The following is a 20,854-nucleotide window of genomic DNA, read 5'->3' as shown; positions in this document are numbered from 1 at the left end:
TTAAATTTTCTGTAGAAAGTACATAGATCATATTTTTTCGAATGAGTTTTCATTTATATTGGATTTGTATATTTTAAAATCAGAGGTCAAAACCGTATATTAACAAGAGATAGCTTAGTTGCACAGAGTAAGTTCTTAAAGTAGACTTTTCTGCTTTATAAGCTATTACTGATATAGAGAGATACAAATCCTTTGGAGGGGACTTATATTATTCAGTAAGTTTTCTTGTAATGTTTTAGAAGAGATCAAAACCAGTGAAATCAAGTGCTCAATATTTCTTTTTCTATGAGTATCATAATGAAGTAAAAACTCAAGATAGGCTGACAAACATAATCAAGAGTTTCATGTTTTTTGGGTCTTGGAAGCTGACATGTAAACTATCCTAGCACAGAATAGAGCTATTCAAACCCACAACTGTGGGTGTCAGCTCAAATCACATCCAAAGTCATCTGGGGAAAGAGGAGCACTGAAGAGTTATTCAAGGAGATGTCAACTTTTCAGTTGCAAAACTTTAATGTTCTCATATTGAATGTTACCTGCCAATTGTCTTTTGAAAGTAAAACATGAAATAAGCCCTTCTTACTGTAATAATATATCCTGTACTAGTAGGGAACATGTGCAGGAATGTTTTCTTTGCCTGTCCCTGCCTGAGGAGAGGTGCAGTGTTTTCTCACAAATCTGGCTCTATTTTCATATTGAAAACTTTGTCACCATCAGTTTATATTACTGTAAATTCCTCCTAGTGCTAGTACAAACATTAAAACCAGTGAAGCTACAGAAGAATTTAGAAGTCCTGCACAAGGGGAATTTTATGCTGGCATTCTATTAAGATATATATTATGAATATTAACTTCTGAAGATGCTCCCAAAATTTTGGGCAGGCGTTTATTTATTTATTTATTTCTCTATATTATTACTATTAATTTTTTATGCATAAAGGTAAGTGTGCCAAAGCAATAGTGAGCCTGAGGAAGTCTCCTGTGCACAAATTTGAATGTATCACAGGGAACGCATTTGTATGGAAAAGATTGAGAGAGACACCAGAGGATCTACTGTGTAATGTGAACAGACAGAGCAAAAGGGCTACATGACATTTCAGGGAGAGAAAGAGAACTGTCAGATAAAATATAAAGGTGGAGCAATCACAGGACTTTGGGCTCTGTTTAACTCCAGCGGTGCCATGCCACCACTTCCAGGGAAGTTCTAGGACTTACAGTTTACATTCAGCTTTATGTATATAACCGATTGCTATGATGCAGACAAATTGTTGTTAGAGACAGGCCTGCTCACCAGACTTTTCTATCACATATGCAATATATTCATGTGCAGGCAAAGGATTAGAGCTGAGAGAAGGCAGGAAAAACTTGAGCATATGTATTTTGCCTTTATAACAGTCAGTTTTTCCGGCAGCCAGATTAAGAATTCATTGGAAAGGAACGCTATAAATTGCACTCTGTTTCTGTACTGGCCAGTACTCACAAGCTCTATTCAAAGGGCTTGTTGAGATACACCCATGCAGAGAGCAAGTTAATAAAAAAAAATATATCTTGGGTTTCCTGTTCTCATGTGTAGCTGATATCCTGGCAGATCTTTCTCAAACTATGATGTGAACTGGTAAGTGGGTTGCCAAGAGTGAGATGAAAGAGCATGACAGAGACTGCAAAGTATGGTAATAGTATTCTAATCCCAGCCACACTTACAGTTATTTTATTTATTATTTGTTACATGCCTGGGGGATTCCTGACACATTGCAAGACAAAAAAAAAGATACTTCTCCGTGTCCTTAATGCATTTTGCTGTGAAAAGCCCAGCTGTGCCTTTTGCAAAAGCAGAGCAGCAACCTCCTTTTCTTCTGAGAGGCATAAGCCCTTCAGAAGCAAGAAGTAATATCCAGAATTCTAGTAATTCAAGAGATAATACCTGCAAGTTCTCTGAGTTACTTAATCAGCTGAATAAATTGTTCCTATGGGATTTTTTTTTTTTTATGGAAAACTGGTTTTTAGCTGCTTTTTTTTAAAAAAAAAGAGACAGCTTTCAATTTTTCACATAAGGACACAGATGTGTGCTTCTCCCACATCCCTGTCACACCTCTGGAAACTTATATCCCTTTTCTGTCCCTTAAAAATGTAATTAATGTCTCAGTAGAGACATTGTATAAGTCTCCTCTCCCTTTTATCTCCTAGCCTATGAAATCCTGACTTTCAGATTTTATCAAGGCCTTCCTTGAAGGAAATTGGGAATTCCATTTATTAAACAAAATACAAAATTTCATATTCAATATGAATTTCATATTCAATATTCAATAGACAAAATCTTACTAATTAACAAAAATGGGCCAAATGGATCAGCTTCCAAAAGAAGAGCATTTCATGACTGTAATGCTGTACTGACAGATAGAAAGACAGATAGAAAATATCTATTGACTTTTATTCAGAAATCTAATCTGAGTTTAATAAAAAGCATTAATGACATAGGGATGCAACTTAATGGAGATATAATCACTCTTTGACTGAAATTTATGCAACCAGAGATCTTTTTTTTCCATTGTGTGTGTGTATACTGTTCCTTGCACAGTCAAACCTTGATGCATGCTTGTAGTTCCTACATAAAACAGCAGTATAAGTAAATAATACTATGGTATTTTATGGCAAGTTTGGACAAGTATGAACATGAGGTCTATCTATTGTTTTGGTTGAACAGTGTCTTTGTGAACAGATATAGCCAAATATGAAGAGAAGCAGAGAGAGAACATAGAAGAGTCCAAGACAGAATAGAAAATGGTCATTCAGCTTGACTTTAAAGGCAGCTGAGGAGAGAGACCTTTTGGGGCTGCCAGAAAGCAGCTTGGCATTGGAAGCTGTGGGGGAGAATCCCCAACTCTGCCTTCTGTCATTTGATTACCATCCTGTTTCAGGACCCAGGACCTTCTGACTGTTCTTAATAAGTAATAAACATGGTAGCACCAAAGATGTAATGTGATCAATGATTCTTAATCAAATTTATATGATGACTCCAAATAATGTCTGACTGGTTCAAAAGTGGGTAATGAGGAAAATTTGTTAGAAATCTTGATTTATAGTTCTAGAAAAATGGTTTTAACATTTTTTGTAAAGACAATTATAAAATTATTGTGAAGGCAGGCAGATCAACACTACATATTTATATTAAACATATTTATTTATATTATATTGAGAATATAGTTATTTTTCCCAATCTTGTTATAAGATGCTAAAAGTTGGGATCTTTCAAAGAGAACTTAAATAGTTCCCCTGGAGCACTAAGTTAAGCATTGAAACAACCAGTGTGATATAAATCACTTAGCAACCTCTCTAAATGCATTTTTCCTTAGATTTACATGCGCCTGTGTTTTGCTTGTACTCAGAATCTGATTAAGTTCCAGGAAATTCTGAGAACAACTGTGCATTTTGTGTTCAAAATATACAGATGGCTGAGCCTAGATATGTGATGAGGAGTGAGTGGCAGTTTGCTTATTATCCTAGGTTTCAGCTCTGAGGGCAAAGTCAATGCTGGCAGGAAGAAAGGAAAGGGAGTTTCAGGGTGCTTATGCATCACACAAGTCAAGCAATACCGCTGCACACCCTTAACACACAAATTCTCTTCAACCCTTTTATTATTGCATTGCTTGCTATTATTTAATTATGTCTTGTTAATATAGGATCTTTGGCAAGCATGGCGCTTCACCCACAGTCTAATGCAATTCCTGTTTTCTATTTGGAGAACAGACAGGGCTTGATGAAAGTGGCAGCTGTATTCCCACACCACATGGGCCATAGAGGTGGTGATGTGTAAAAGAGTGTCCTCTGCTGCGTGAATGGAGATAATGCGCTTGTGATAGGATACCCTCAGAGGAAGGCATGCTGGAGCTGAAAAGCTGCTTCCCTTTAAGTGAAGATATTAACCTGTAGCTTTTCTGCTGGGGTTTTGTTACTGGATGCTGTCCAGGACTTCTACTTAATTGGGACTGAAATAATAAAGTACTTCTGACATTTACCTTTTGGAGCGGAATTATTCTGAGGGGTCTTTCTTGCAGATTCTGTTACATTCTCCTGCATTTCCTTACTTGTGATGTTCTCAGTAATAACGAAACCTGATCTAAAGGTAACATTTTCTTGTACCTATTGATGGCAATATGATTTATCTTAGGAAGGAAAAGAGATTGACAAAAACTTGTGTCTCGAAGAGAGTCTTGGTCCACTGTAAAAGTCTGTGACTGTTACTGATCTTGTCACTGTTATTTGTCTCTGCCATAAATGAATGAGACTGTTAACATGCAGCACACACTGTCTTGGATAGAAACACTACTATATTCATTTCACTCTTTAAAACACCTGAACACTAAGAAGCAGTCCAACTCTGACTTCAATTACTCTACTGTGTGTCTAAAAAGGCTGGTAGTCCTGATTTTCTGCTGAATAACTCAGCTTAGTTTCATTGACCACAGCAGAGTTACACAGCCCATGACAGCAGAGGATAGGACTCATTACTCTGGATTTAGTTAGATGTTAACGAAGCAATGTTTGATGCTGATGGACACTGGCCATGGTACACACAGGGCATTTCTCCTGTCCCATAATGTTCTGTTTCTTTCCCAGATACACTGTTCTGTGCAGAAAGCCGTCACATGATGGTTCAGTGATGCACAATAAAACATGAGACTAACATTTTGAACATTATTCAAAATGAAATGTAATATTTATTTGGCTTTTGCAGCTCTCAGAGTGCTACAGGAATGATGAGGAGGCATTCTTAATCCCTTTCCACAGGCTGAAGCAAAGAGGGATAGTTGTTGGGATAACCATAAATTAGAAAAGTGTCCTGTCTATCAAACTCACTCCAGCTTGTCTGATTTTATTCCTACTCTGAGTAAATTCATAGCTTTGGGAAGACGGGTTTGAGTCCCTGAAATAAATCTGAGAAATGAATTTAGGGTTTTTTTTGAAAGAATGCTACTGTTTGTCCACTTTGGACAGTATGGACTTTGCCATGAAACAGCTGACAACGATCTTAAGCTTATGCAGTTATAGAATGTCATGTCTTCTTGTTATATCCTTTTAGATTTTTTTTCCAGTTCTGCTGAAGTCACATTAGAGCTATTCTTCTGTAGTATTCCTCTTTTTTTTTCTTTACTTACGGGCTTTTAGAGTCCTAGTATGAAAATAAGTTTGTTGATATGATAGGATTTCTTTTCTGAGTTTGATTACTCATGGTCTGGCCAACTTTCTTGACTGTCATAACAATAGAGTGTTCTTCTCTTTAACTTGCCTGCTACTATTTCCTTTTCACAAAGCAAATGATAATTAAATCATGCCTAGAAGGATAGATTTGTAAATGGAGTTTCCTAGAGCCTAAAACATAACAGAAGCAATATGAGTCCATTGACCCGGGAAAGAATGTGACGGGCAAGTGTATGTTATGAATGAGACCTGAATGCAGGACAATGACTTGGTGATCTATTGTGGATGGAGCAGAGACAGATCAGGTACCACAAATGATTGTGATCATAGTCATGAGATTTAATAGCTATCATGGTGTTCTGAAAAGACTGGGGGAAAGAGAGAATTTCATTGCCAGTTCTTTGCAGAGATCTTGAGGCAACAAAATTGAATGGAATACATTCCCTCTGCCACATAATTCCTGCACTCAAAAAATAAACATTATTTTGGAAAACAGCTATTTTAGAAAAACACATTCTGAAAAAAGAAGCATTCTGGTCAGCTTTTCTGTACAGGCAAGCCCATTTGATGAGGATATTTCCTTATAGTAATATTCATATTTCAATAAGAAGCGATTTCCTTGCTGCTGATTATGCTTAAAAATTGTTCACATGCTTGTTTGCATGGCAGGCATTGTTGAAGGGGCACCTTTTCAAAAGTAAAATTGTGACTGCTACTTTTTACTTTTTTGAAAAAAATGAATGCAGTGGGTATAAGCTTTGATCGTTAACTCTAAAGATCAAGAGGAAAACACTAATCTACACATGTATGAAGGTTACGTGACAATGTGTAACCTGCTGAATTATAGTTTTGTAAAGAGTGAAATACATTTTTCCTAATCTGGAAAATGTTTGGAGGTTTTTAGAGGAAAATTTATCACCATATCAAATAGCAACCAACATGGAAGAGGACAGCCTGTCAGACAGTAAAGCAAGAAAGAATTCCATTGTATCAGACATCTAAAATCTCTGCTATATTTTAACAAAGTGAAAAATATAACTGGACTTTTTGATACTTTCTGATTGACCTTTTTTATTATTTAAATCATAAGACTTTTTAAAGTGTAAATGAATATTTGATGAAATATATGGAAAGCAGCCAACCTCTTACTTAATATTCCACGAGTGAATAATATTATTGACAGATAATGTGCAATTTATTGGAATACAGCAAAGAAACTCATGCATACTTTTTCACTTATAGGTACAATTCACTGAGTAAACTAGTTTTGTTTATTTTTCTTATTATTGTCCTATTAAATAGAAGAACAAATAGAAATGAAGAGACATAACATGAGATATGGCTTTTCTGCAGAGTTATATTTCTACTTTCTAGCTTTTGAACAGTGGTGATTGATGTAATCATGTAAAATTGATATAAAAATGTGAATGGAGACCACTGTGCAACAAGAGAGTATACTGATGGTTTCAAAATAACATCTCCAAAACAAAAACATGATGAATAACGTATCCAAAACATAACCATGGAACACCTTGGAGGTTTCTGAAATCAATTTGCAAATAAAGAACAACTCATCCATCTTATCACTTTTGCAAGAAGAAAGAATACACAGTGTACTGCCTTTAGATGCTACACAGAAGTTTGGACATAACAAATGTTGGGAAAGCATTTGTGTCTCAAATCAAGACAAAATGAGTTTCCTTGTCTCTCTATTTTGAGGCTGCAAGATTATATTAGCATAATTTTTATTGAAAATTCGTTTGAAATGTGCTTATGCTGTTGTTCTCTGCAAATATGATATCCCAGTCCAGTTCCACTTTTTCTTTCTGATTCTTGCTGAAAAGAAAAATAGGTGAGAGAACATCTTGTTTTCATACCGTCTGCTTTTGCAAAACTTCAGAATAAGAGTATATATACTTGCAGTGTTGTCAGACTGAAACTATTGTATAGATACCAGTATGTATTTACTCTCACAACACTCGACATGCCTGTAGCACCATCCTCAGAAGTGGTAAGGAAAACCCTGACCTTATCCTGAATTTGAGAGTATATTCAAAGGCATACTTATCAGCCTGACTGGTGGCCCTGGCATTCTGACCTATAGACCACCTGCCCTTCACCTGATGTAAACTCATAGGAAGGACACAGGATAATTGGGGATCCTTTCTCTAATTTCCCAACGTCTGCTCACAGACGGATAGGATTCATGCACAGGCATTTAGGCAGCCTGTGCTAAGAGGAAGAGTGTGTGGTGTCACATATTGAGAACACCCTGGGCATCAGATCACTCTTCAGCAACTGACAATTCACATTCAAAGTAGTCATAGCTGCTAGAGCCATATTAGAATTTCTTACCAGACTTGGTAAATCCCATGTCTAGGCTAAGAAGTTATAGCTATGTCATCACAACAGTGAACAAACATGGAATTCCACTGAACTTAATGAAAGCCCATGAGAAACAGGCATTGAGTTCCATTCATATGGGAGTGAAAGGAAGACAGATGATCAAAGCAGAGGCATCTAAGAAGCAGAGGCCTCTAAGACAAGAGAATAGTAGACTATGCTGGAGTTCATTGTAGAATTTTCTGTATGAAGGATCCATACTGTTATTCTCAGGCTTAGAACATGCTCTCCCAACCCAGACTCACAGGGACTTCCTCTCCTCTGATGCCACCACCCATTTCATTGAATGATTGCACAAAAATCACAATCAGGTCCTAGATGGAAGGAGGGTGGGGAGCAAGGAGAGGGACTGAAGACCGGTCATAGTAAGGAATGAGATAAACAAGTTTGTTGAGCAAAGATTTGTTTCACACCAGTCTTACTGATTTTTACCAGGAACAGCAATACAGCCTGTGTCCTAGGACTGTCAGTACCTGTTCCCCTAGCTGCAGTCAGAGGAGTGATTCCCAGGGAGCTGTGCTAACAGGATGCCACCAAGGGTAGGTGTTGGGAACTCTGCCAGTTAATACATATTACTTTCTCAGAGGATGAGGGGGGAAAAAATAGGAGGGCATCCTCACAGACATTTCTTATCCATGTCTTCACCTTCTTCCCTCCTTCAGCTCCAGAAGGAAGGTTCATCTTTCCTTAATGCATTGTATAGTAGGTCTTAAAATCTGCAGGTGGAAGGCACTGCGCTGTTATTACTACTTATTGTTATAAGAGACAACACAGGGATTGCCATCGGTGAATCTGTCTCTCCGAGTTAGGTTTGAAATTTGCACTCCTCAGCTATCTGGGTAGGTTTAAGGAATAATTTTTGTTGAAGCAATAAATGGCTACTGAGAATGATTAATAGCCAAGCTGTAGCTCAGACATTTCATCGATCTCAAAAGCCATTTATTGCAAGTACATGAACGCAATAGAGATAATTGCTATTATACAACAAACCATAAAATCAGAAAGGAGGAAAATGCATCTTTTTCTTCTTTGTGGATGCTCAGATAGTGTTCTGCACTCTCTCCCTGTGCTGGATTTTCCACAAGTGGGATCAATAACATCATAGACACAGCCTTAAATACTGATTAAATGATCAAGGACAGATACTGTTTGAGGATAAGCTGAAAAATCATTCACAAAAGCAGATGGTGCAGGACAGAAGTGACCTGACTAAACAATGAGGGTTTTGTGTGCAGATATGTTTGATTTTTTTCTGGCTGAAGCTCTATACTTGTTATATAACCTCTGTTGATTAATTGAGCTTCTGTGCCAGGTTGCTGGCTGCAGCTGAGGTATGCTCGACACAGCTGAAGGGAACTGGAATGCCAAACTGCTGCGAGGCTTTACTTTGTTCTGCCTTAAGTCTGAGACAGCTCTGTGCCAGTCTGGCTCCCCAGTATAAGATTACAGACCGGTCTATTTCTGTTGCTTCTAAACCCAAGGAGTCATTACTACAGCTGGTATTACTGGGACACAGCACTGTCTCTGCCATAGTCTGTGTTTGCCATTGGGACACTTGATAGGTCAGATGCTCCTGGAGTGGTTCTGCAGCATCTGAAGGCCCTCCTTCATAGGGAAAAAAAATGTCTAGTAGCTTGAGATCCTTCTGACTTTCTGCTGCTCAGAGCAGTCTGAAGGTGGCTCTGGCTTCAGGAGGACATTTCAGGAGCCAAGCCACTCTCTGTGTTCTCCAGCTAATCCAGCTAGCCTCTTCCACAAGGTAGGAACTGAGGAAGCCGTTCCACTGGTCCTATGTCACATGGTAAGTACTTATGTTTGGGGAACCCAGAAATCAGGTGCTATAGGACTACTGGAGCCACTCAATGCGAATTTAATGAGCCAGTGCATCTGGTCTTGTGTTTTTAGGTACCAAGTGTAAGGCCTAGGCCTTACATGGGTGTTCAGAGAGAAGTCATGCCTGGAGAGTTTTCCTCTTATTCCATGCAATAGGAAGGAAAACTAGGGAAGTGTCAGGATTAGGGAAGCCTAATTAGGGAAGATGCCTGCATACAAGTTGGGGGGGGGGGGGGTTAATCATTTTTCCTTGAATAGTAGTGTTTCATTTCAAGAAGCTGCATTGAAATACTTAATTTACCTATTGCTGCCCTGTCCTTGTGAGGCAGATTAAAACTGAGTTGCATTGCCTTTGAGATATGATTGGCTGATTCTTTCCTATCTCTTGAAAGGGGTGCCCATGGGACACCAATTCAGGGACCAAAACTTGCATGAAATTTTAGTGCATAACAAAAATTTCATGAAATTTTTAATTCAGAGGAGTCCTACTCAGTATGGGAAGGAGGCACTAGCGATCTCTTTGGTTTCTCTCCGTGTGCTACAAGAGTTTCTGTCTAGGATATTCATGTGCCTAGCTCCTTGCTACATACAATCTCTCCTCCTTTTTTTTTCCCTTAATATAAATCAACTGTCTTTACTAAAAATGAAAATTGAATAACATGTTATAGATTTAGGTGAATCAATATCTCTAACAGATTGAAAGAGGGTTTTGCCCAGTTGATTCATTTGGATTATCAGTTTCTGGAGAAATATACTGCAGCTCATGGATTTTATGAGGCCCAAGATGGCTTTGGCTTCATGCAGGAGGTAATTGACAGTGCCTAATTAATGACAAATGTTTCAAACACATACTCACAGTAGCTAGTATAGACTTTGAGCTGATCTCAGCAATTCATCTTTCTTCCAGGCTCATTAAACACTATTTTGATCTCCACTAACAAACAGCTAATGATCATGTCTTTAGGAATCTTTACAAATCAGTCACCTCTGCCCCTGAATTAGTTTTAAAGGTGTAGGACAGGGAAGCCTAAAAATATGTAGTCCTAAAACCAGGCTGCAGCTCAATTGTTCAGTCTGTTTCATTAGGAGGTTGATGGGCTGTTTTCTCCCTCAGGTTGATGAGCTCCTTTGGTGAGAGAGAGAAGCACCCTTTCTCTCCTCGTGCTGGTTGATGTGTGTGAGGGACAAGATTCAGCCTGCACTATATTGCCCAGTTTTATTTGTATGTTTTATGAATAGACTGCTTCTCCTCAGAGGAGAATTTCTCAGTATAAAGGAGTTCCCAGTGGCACAGTGTATAGCTATTACTACTGTATCCATCAGCAAATTATCTAGGCAGCAATTACAAAATTGAGGCTTGGGCAGTGCAAATAATTGATTTTTCAGCTCAGTAGCTGAACTGAGAAATTGGAAAAGAGGTTGCATTTAGTTTGACTGGAAGTAGAAGCTTTTTTTTCCCCCCCTTCTCTCTCACATAGAATGCAAGAAGAGCACTCACCTACATACATGTGGTGCTGGGATTCAAGCTCAAAGCCTGCTTGAGTAATAGGACTACTTCTTCCATCTGCCAGGAGATTACTCTAATCACAGCATTTGAAAGCTATCATAGCAGAGGTCAGCCTTAGCTAGTGCGCTTTCCTCTATGCTTGTGACTATTGTGAAAAATAAAATTCTCTCTGGAACTATTTTGGAAATTAAATCTACATTTTTAATAGCTTCAGTATGGCTCCTGCTGTGCTTTTCTGCAAACATTTGCTGAGATCTCATGTGAGACTTGCCTTCAGTTATGTAAAAAACCTCTTCCCTTGACCTCTTGCTGGGTCAAGTGACCCTATGGGATGATTTACGCCTTTGAAAGTTCTTTCAACTATCTTTATTACTAATTGAAGGGCTTCCCAAAAAGACTGAATTCAGCAGTGTGATCTGAAACTGATTGTGACCAGACTCACTCTAATCAGCACTGGCACAAAGCAATATAATGTAGGGCCCTTTGCCAAGGACAGTCCGATCTCAGCTCCTGAGAGGTGCACAGTGCAATACAGCTGCCCTTGGGCTTCCAGGGAGAGCAACAGTATTGCCAGGGTAAAGATGGAGAGCAGGTTGCTGGATTAGCAGTGTTCTCCTTGCTGAGGGCCTGTAAGGAACACACAGGCAGTGGAGTGTAGTGAATAGCACCCAGTATGCTGTCAGCATGTTTTTCGCCCGGCAGAGGTGTCATGCACAGGTGGAATATCTGAATGCCTTCCCAATGCAGTACCGGGAGGGAAGAGCAATGACCCAAGCATGAGAGGTAGCTGCTAAATCCTCGTGGGAGAAAAATAGTCATAATAAATAAACCAAGCAAATAAAATTGGAAACACTGTATATGGCCTCTGTTGCTTGTAGATTATGTCACTTACGTTCCAGTTTGTCTTTATGTTTTAGTGAGAAAGATTCCTGGAATAACCATGTCTCTGGGGAAGGGAACACAACAACAATGACACTGGTGGATTTCATATCAAATGTTGAGGACATCAGATGATTATATTGGAGACATCAGTTCTTCAGGATGGACTCTTCCTGCTGATTCATTAACTTCAAGAAGGGTTTAAACAATGTGGTTTAATTCACTCTCCCACAGAAAGGAGAATTCTTTGGCTTATCAGTGTTTTCCTTCAGTGATTATGAGCAAGTCATAACAATATCATAAATCTCTGTAAAGGAAAGTTTAAAGAGATAGCTAAATGTCTGAAATATAAGCAATTTCAGGCTGAGAACTCTGCCTGCATATAGTTAATTTTTATGCTTCTTTAATTTGAATTTAAGATTTAGTTAATTATTATGAGAGGTTTTTCTGAAGGATGGCCGATATCACCCTGAGGCTTATTTTCCAATGTGGAATTGCCAGAGGCATCATATTAGACTTTATTATGCATATAAAATGATCTTTTGTGTAACTTTTTCTAGTGTTCTCAAATGAACACCACTAAAATGAATTAAAAGAGCAACGGGACCAATAGGTATTATAAATACAATATTGTGTTATGAAGTCAACGTTATAATGCCAAAACTGAAGCAGTTCAAAATCAATTGGAGGATGCTTTGCAATTACAGCATAACTTTGTGTCTCCAGGGTTATGGCTTAAGTTTCCAGTTGTTATGAGCCTCCTGAGTAATGTTGGAAGTGATTTATTTTCAGGGTGCCTGACTTTGTCATGTAAAATAGGTAAAGCTGCCTCCTCCCTACCATACAAGCCTATTGTGGGAATACCTGGCATGTGTTAACATGCCAAAGTAAGGGAAGTAACGTAACACTCCACAGTGATAACAGAAAGAATCCCATTAACAATTTATCTATAGGTGTATATGTGTGAATACACACACGCACATTTCTGGATAGATACTGCCTATGAGAAACCTAATAATCTGATCGAATTAATGGTACAAGGAGTTTGAAATTCCCAAATATAAGACTTATCATTGGATTGCTTTTTGGACTTACATATCCTCTAGTCTTAATTTTCCAATGGTGAGAAGAAAGCCACACATCTGAATGTTGGACCGTTACTAGGTTATGTTCCCATTTGTATAAGCAAAAGCAATACTGGTCTTTGATCTTGCATCTCAATGAACTCCCTTCAAAGGAATTTTTGCCGTTAGCATTTTACTATTGACTTCAATGGGGCCAAATTGCATCTTTATTTCTGCTGCCTTTCCCTGCTTTTCAGCTGGTACAGGAAGATAAGATCCAACTGCAATAGCAAAGGACATTTAAAGGATGACAGAGAAAATGGAGATGCCTAAATACAAAATGTATTACCCTAACGTGTTTTTTGATGGTGGGGAGCTATCTATGCCTGAAATGCCACCTAGCAGAGTTCATGCCAGGATTGGAGATGCAGCTGCAGTTCAGTCAAGAACATATTAGGTAATTGAAAGATGTCCTGAGGAGAACAGGGAAAAATCCTCTGATAATCTTTCATATGGGGACAAAAGAAACTACCATTCAAAGAAGACTCAATGAAATCAAAGCCTTTAGACAGTGTGTGGGAAAATAATGATGATGAAAAAATGGTGCAAGCATCCATAAAGAAATATATTAAAGAGGTATATAAAAGAGGAATTGGTTGTAAAGATCAGATCTCCTAAGCACCTGAGGAAATTATGAGATCAAAGTTTATCATTTTTATAGGTTTATCAGTATTATAGAGGCAAGAAAAGCGTAATGTAGTAGAAAAGTAATCATGGCTAGAACACAGGTTTGAGACTACGCATTGTTTACAAAAGAGGAAAACAAAGACAAAGGCAACAGAATGGATGCATGCATAGTGACAGGGCAATCTCGAAGGAAATACAAACTGAGGTTAAGAGATAAACAGCAATGTTGGAGAAAAAATGAATCAGTATAAACTGAGGCTGGAAGTCAGAAGATTCATAACATGAAGAAGGAAGTGAAGTTTTTGATACATTTATGAGATGAATGATGTTACAGGTGCCTATAATGACAGAATTACTCCCAATTACTGTACTTGATGAATCTGAAGTCTATATTCTTCACCATTCAGCGCCATGAAAAGGGAATGCCTGTATATGGTTTTCCCATACAGTATGTAGTCTATGCATATAATTTTCCCATCCTCTTCAGAAACACACAGCCAGCATATCCTTACTGTCTTTGTAAGATTCTGAAGTATTTGGAATACAAACTAGCCTGCCACTTCAGGCAAGCAGGCTCATATACAATCAGTAGCAGTAATGGGGCTGGTTTAAAAAATTGCAGTGTCTTTACCTCCAAATTCTTTCAGGTTTGTTCAATAGCAGCAACACATAATTTGCTTTTTATTATAATGCTTTCTCACTACTGCAATAGAGACAGCAGCAGCTGGCAACTGGCAGAAAGCTTTTCCCTGTCTTGAAATATATGTAACTGCTAAAGGAAGAACAGCAGTTTTATAGACTGTAAAAGTATTAAAGCCCATGGCATTAAAGCAATCTCTGATTAATAAAAAACAAACAATTGAAAAGGATAGAAAAAGTCCAAACACATGCAAACCCAATTCTTTACACTCCACCCTTCAGTTCCCATGGTTTCACCCAAACTAAATTAAAATGAGAACCTTCAGGCAAACTGCCATTAAACAAAACTCTTAAAAGGAGAATGCACAATCTAATTATCATGTAACAAATGTGTAGCTTTCATCTACAAGACCAGTATTCCAAAACTGTAATAGTCAATTATGATTATATAACCTATAAAGAAGAATAACTGATGTGCTACAATGAAAAGGAAAAACCTGCAAAAGAACATGAAAGACATCACCAGTGGCACAAAGTGGTATAACAATAGTACCAAATACAATTTCCTTTCTCCTGTAACTTGTATTTGGATCATATTACAGAGATGGAGGTGCTCACAGTCACTCCCTGAATTCCAGTTAATTTATTCCCCATAGCCAGAGCCCACTGAATAATTTTTTGGCAATATCTCATGAACCCAGAGATCTGGAAATATAAGACACGAGGCTCATAACTAAATCAGTATGTCATAGTTAAGAGAAGTACTTTAAGCTTGCAGGTCATTAATATATTGTTTTTAAAAACCTCTCATTTTTCCTCCATTTATCTACCAGTTCTTTCATTCATTCATTCACTCATTCATTCATTCAGATGCCAGCCTTCTCTTTCACAATTTTTAATTACATAAAGGCACAACTAGAAAAAGCACTGTGAAGTGCTACTACATGATCAAAGGCATTGAATGGTTTCTATTCTGTGAGTGAGCAACTAGACCCAGACCCTTCAACCTGAAGAGGTGCAACTGAAGGAGATATAAGACAGCTGTGTAATATTGTGAGTGAAACAGAGGGGATAAACAGGGAATATATACACCACCTTTTCCAGCCCAAGAACTTGGGGGCCTCAAATGAAACAAAGAATTTACTTCATGCAATGTGAGGTAAACTGAGGAATTTTGCAATAGGACATGGTAGTTAAAACTATCCAGGCTCAAAAAATGAATGGACAAATTCCTTAAAAAAATATTCCAGTGTCTCTTAAACAGGTAGACACTACCATTGGCTTAGGAGATCTCTAAACTGAATCTCTGGAGGCTGAGACTGTACTGGAAAAGCATAAGTACATAGTTACCTGGTTTATATACTCTTTCTTCCCTGGCCATCTGCTATTGACCATGATCAGAAACAGAAGTCAAGTCAGCTATTCTGCTGCAAACGCACCTTATGTGGAAATTCTACCTTTACTCTGCTGCACTTACCACAATTAGATACAGCTTGAGGGCACGCGCTAAACTGTGAGAATACTCAAACGAGGTTTATTTGATGCAGTCTATTGTCTTTGATCCTAAACGATGTCTAAGGCACAAAACTTCAGGTTGCCTCAAAGATTTTTTGGTGAAGAGGTTCCTCAGTTGTAATATCTATACCATACCTGGAGCTTACCCTTTTTTTAGTATTTTTTTCATCTCTAATCTACAGCTAAAAAGTCAAGATCTCTAATAATTGTTATTCCTGCTGTAATTAGTATTAGAGATCTCAACTCATACTCAAAATCTGATCATGAGGCAAGCATATGTCTGATACTTCCTTAATGAAACACTTTAAAGTATACTTTTCCAAGACAATTTTTAGTCACAGTATATTCCTTTTTATGCATGCTAACATTTTTTTTCTTTTTCTCAGGCTATATAATATTCTTAGTGTACAATAATGTTTTTATTTCTGCCTTTTGTGAATCCTGCATGCCCTTCAATTCTTGCCCTGGTATCCCAAATACTGTCCTATATATTTATGTTAATATAATACTCTACACCTGTAGTTCCAGTTTTTCCATTAGGTTACCCTGACTCCTTGCATTTCTGTAACAAAATTCCCATTTTTGCATATACTTTATAAGAGTTGTACTTCATATAGGTTAGTTCCCTCACTTTCACTGACTGCAGTGATTGATTACCTGTCAGTCAGTACAAGTCCTTTCTTCTTGCTGTCCCTCTTATTCTCTGTTGTTCAGTTACTGCATCCTTCTTTAACTGATCTTTCTCATCTAGCACAGACATCTCATCTTGGACATTCTTCCATCTGTAAAGGATATTACACTTCACTTAGCTATACTGATTCTCTTAAAACCATCTTTCCTCTATTACTTTATTTGAACTCTCTTATCACCCAAGCCAACCTCAAACTCAGAAGATTATTTCCACAGATACTCAGGTATCTATCAAAACATCTTTCAAAAAGTCTGCCAATACTCTACAAAGAATTCTTAAGGACTCTAAAGTTTTTAAGTAATATTGTGAAAAAGAAAGAAAATATCACTGCAGACAGACTGACAGCTTCATCTAGGCATCTACATGCCTTTTTTGTAATGTTGAACTGTGTAGTGTTGACTGTCCCCCAACAACTCCTATGGGCCCTGATTAATTGCGTATGTTAAGGATGACTATTCTTCCGTGTGAAAATTGGCTGCAAGAATGTATCAAACAAGTTTCACTTAATTTTTTCTGAAAGTTATCTCAATCATGAGACCAAGGAAGACCACAAAACAATAGAATTACTAATGAGAGCAGAAGTTTATTAGACACTTTTCTGGAAAATATACCAATCCATATTAGTTCCAGTTCTGTACTGCCTATCAAGGCACTTGTGATAAGGCTAAGTCCACTGCGACTTCTGATTGACAGGGGAATCCAGTGCTATCGTATATTATAATTAACCTGGAGTACACTCTTTCATGCTGTCTATAAATATTTCATTTTGTTTTCTGCTTTGTAGATATTCTGCTTGGTATGAATAGTTCTTCGGTGGAACAAGCAAGTTAACCAGGGGATCAGGGAGGCAGCTCTGAAGCACCTCTAATCACTCAGCTATAGTTAGTCTTTTCCTCTGGCAATATCTACGCAAGCCTGGATTCAAGCCCCAGGTCCAAATATTGCAGGGTAGAGGTCTGAACCTGAGTCTTCTAATCTTACAGAGAAATGCCCTTTTGCTCAATTACTAATTGCTTTTAGCAAGTGAATATATGTCAAACAAAAGATACTCATCTTTTCAAAACTCCTGCATGCATCCTTTCAAAGCATGCAATTTCCATGAAGCATACATAGTTTTGATTTCAACTACCATTTTACAGAAATGTTTATGATTGCTTGCTCAAGTGATTGCAATGGTGTGCTTATCTAAGCTGTATGTATGGATGAGTGTAGATTTTAGACCTAGTTTACACAGTGGAGAAATTCCTTTTCTCTCTTTTTTTTTAGACTAGTTACGCGCCTGGTCCATGAGAGTCCAGAACTTAGGGAACTTTGGGCAGATCACGCTGCCCCAAAAAATTATTTGGCCAAATACTGTGGTGAAGTGTGTTAGAAGTTAAATAGTACTGACATTGGGGTCATGTTGGGCCTTGTTTCCAGAAGTGCCAGGCACTCACTGTTTCTCATGCTCTAATATTCATTCATAGTTAAAAACCTGAGTTACCCAACTATGAACATACATATTTTAGAAACATTTGTAGTCATGAAAAACATTTTGTTCCCATCAATTGAGTTCAAAATGTTAGTAAGAGGACAGCATATATACGAAAAAATCCAATGTTTGGGTTTTTTTTTAAGTAGTATGTCATAATTATGGAATATATTCAATTAATATTTAATTTGGGAAGAATCTTATAACTGCTAAAGGATGATCTTTATGGGACAGTTAATCAGAGTATTTTTCTTTGTTCCATGGTGTTTATTGATGCATATTTTAGTAGAGTATTACTCTTGTACTACATACGAAACAGAATATAAAACCCTTGCTTTGCTTTATGTATTGTGCACAGATGAACCTGTTAGCACACTCTATTTTGACATAAAATTATAGGAATATGGGAAACAATAACACAGATAGTGCTATCATTTCCCAGCTACCTGTAGTTGTGAAATTTAATGAGGCAAGAAAACAGCCTCTTCGCTCCATCAGCACCCTGCTACCACGGAGAAGGGAGTTTCCGCAGGGGCTGCGCGCAGCCACCGAGCCGAGCCAGCACGTACCCGCTCGCGGGCCGGCAAAGCGGGCGCAGGGGCTTGTCTCCAGCAGAAGGCCGGGTTCCCCGTCGCCGCATGGAAGCGGGAACCTGCTTTTCCCACAAATCGTGTTTAAACATGGTGGTTTAAACAAAAATGTACCATATTCTCGTACTACTTGTGAACCTCGATCATGAACCTTCAGGTTTAAAGCGAGCATTGAGGTCACCTGAGGTACCCCAGTCGGGTGAACAGCAAAAATACCGGGGCTGGGGGGGATAATCCGATAACCACTTTGACGAAAACGGCTTTGTTTGTGCCTGCTGCGGCTCGGACGCGTGCGGGGAACCAAACCCCTGGCCACCGGCCTAGTTTCAGCCGCGGGAGTAACCCGGCGGCCCGGGCTGCTGAGGAGAAGACGACCAGCCCCCGTCGCCAGGGCCGCGGCCGGACCCACGCCCCGCGCCGGCCCCTGGCGCCCTCGGTGGCCGCCGCCGAGCGGGGCGGGACGGGACGGGACGGGGCGGGGCGGGGCGCGGGCGGCGCCGCGGGGGCCTCGGGGCGGGCGGTCGCAGGAGGGCGGCGGCGCCGCGGGGAGGCCGCGTTGCCATGGCAGCGCTTCCCGCGCCCGGGGCTTAGCCGGGCGGCGGCGGCGGCGCGGCGGGGAGAGGCGGGGGCGCCCGCTGCGGCCGCCGGGGGGAGAAGGGGTTAAGCGGGGAGGGCGTGAGGCCCGGCCCGGCGCCGCGGGGGTCGCCGCCGGGGGCAGCCGGCGGGCGGGCGAGGGCATGAGCGGCGGCGCGGGCCGCGGGGGCGCAGCGCGGCTGCGGCGGTGAGGCCGCCGGTGCCTCCGCGGGCGGCATGGAGGGTGTCGGCGCCGCCGAGGCCGGTTTCTACGCGGAGGAGGAGGCGGAGGAGGCGGTCAGCTGCTACGACTTCGAGCCGCTGCCCACCCTGCTGGAGGACGAGGTGAGTGCGGGCACGGCCCCCCCTTCCTCCCCTCCCCGGGCCGCACCTGCGCCGCGGCGGCCGGGGCCGCGCCGGGAGTGGGGCCGCGGGCAGCAGGGCCCCGGCCCGGGGGCACCGCGTCCCCCTCCGCCAGGCCTCTCTGGGGAGCTGCTGCCGAAATCCGGCCCCCCAAAAAAAGAAAGTTGCCGGGTGAAATTACCTCTCTCCAAAGCATTTCGTTGTTTTTTGTGCTGTCAAGGCATTTGTGACCTGCCTTCTCGCTTTTACAAAGCCCTACTATAGAAACATTCCTAAATTAATATTTTTGAGGTAGGTTTTGAGGCTTTTGACAGCTGCCAATCACATACAAATTGGTGCATTGCCCTGGCCACTCTTTAATCACATATAATAATCCCAGCTACCGAGTTGCTGAGTTGGCTTGTTGGGTGCCGGTCCATCTCCGCGGTGCCAAGCAGAGTCATCGCCGCTGCGCGCGGTGTTTTGTAACTCCTGCCGTGCCCGGGGTTCCCAGCACAGTCATGTTGCACGCTTCCTTCTAGTACCTGGCAGAATTTCTTACATGGGCAAAAGCGGTTTCAGCAGCGGCCAAACAGATTTTTGTACTGCCATTTCTTATGGCCCTGTGTGAAAAAAGGCCTTTGTCAGTGGGAAATAAGCTGGGGAATTTGTTTATTTTGTGTTTATTGCACCAAATAACCTGTAGCTGAATCCTCTTCTGTAATGATGTTTGCCTGAATGTGTCTGGTTTTCCTCTTGCTCATCTTTCTTTGCATACTTTCATGTAAAGTGTGTTCCTTACCCCCAGGGAATATTTTGATAAAATGATAACTTTTTGGTTTTACACACCAAAACCATATCTAGATTTGTTTATATCTTGTTATATCTCCTGGTTCGTGGACCCAAACTGAGTCAGGAAATGAGAGTGTGCTAAAAACAGAAAGTCCCTTCAAAGTTTCACAATCCGTTTTTTGGTCAAGAGTTTGGCTCTTCTGCTGTTAGCTGAACTGATTTTTCCAGTCTTGGTCTAGAGTTTCTTTTTGTCAGTCAGATGGGTTCTCCTCCTCCGTTATCAATAGCATTCACTGTGGTAGGCCTCCTTGGACTGGTACATGCAAAATACAGAGGGAAGAGGCCTCCTTTTGCACATTTACTCATCATTAAATAATCTTGTAGAGAAAGCGAGTATGACCTATCACCTGGTGATTAGAGAAGTTAATTTAAAAGGGCTGCTTGGAGGAATAGTCAATGGATTTACCTCAGCATCCAGTGTTTTCCTTTAAATATGAGGGATTTAATGAATCATGTTTGGTGTATTTTTCATGGTTCTGGGACAGATTGTTTTGAGGTTTGTGTCCCAAAGTACCAAAAAAAAAAAAAAAAAAAAAAACAACCTTTGCAACAAGACTTAGTTGCCAGAAGGCTGTGAATGCTGAGACACCTGAGCTTTTAGCTGCTTAGTCAT

The 20,854-nt window shown here is 40.0% G+C and overlaps 1 protein-coding gene across 1 annotated transcript in view; it reads left to right on the top strand.

Annotated features, from left to right (window-relative positions):
* The first annotated feature begins 19,211 nt into the window (after positions 1-19,211).
* The window catches only part of LOC135328725 (kinase non-catalytic C-lobe domain-containing protein 1-like), a 65,798-nt gene continuing 64,155 nt past the window's right edge, over positions 19,212-20,854 (top strand). Inside the window, exon 1 of the mRNA XM_064514071.1 lies at positions 19,212-19,392. Within this exon, the coding sequence (XP_064370141.1) occupies positions 19,285-19,392 (108 nt within the window). The 5' untranslated portion in view covers positions 19,212-19,284. The remainder of the gene's footprint in view (positions 19,393-20,854) is intronic.

The sequence above is a fragment of the Dromaius novaehollandiae genome, chromosome 6 (assembly GCF_036370855.1).
Source record: "Dromaius novaehollandiae isolate bDroNov1 chromosome 6, bDroNov1.hap1, whole genome shotgun sequence".
Taxonomy (NCBI): domain Eukaryota; kingdom Metazoa; phylum Chordata; class Aves; order Casuariiformes; family Dromaiidae; genus Dromaius; species Dromaius novaehollandiae.
Note: the sequence above shows the minus strand (reverse complement) of the source record. Positions and strands in the feature narration are given on the sequence as shown.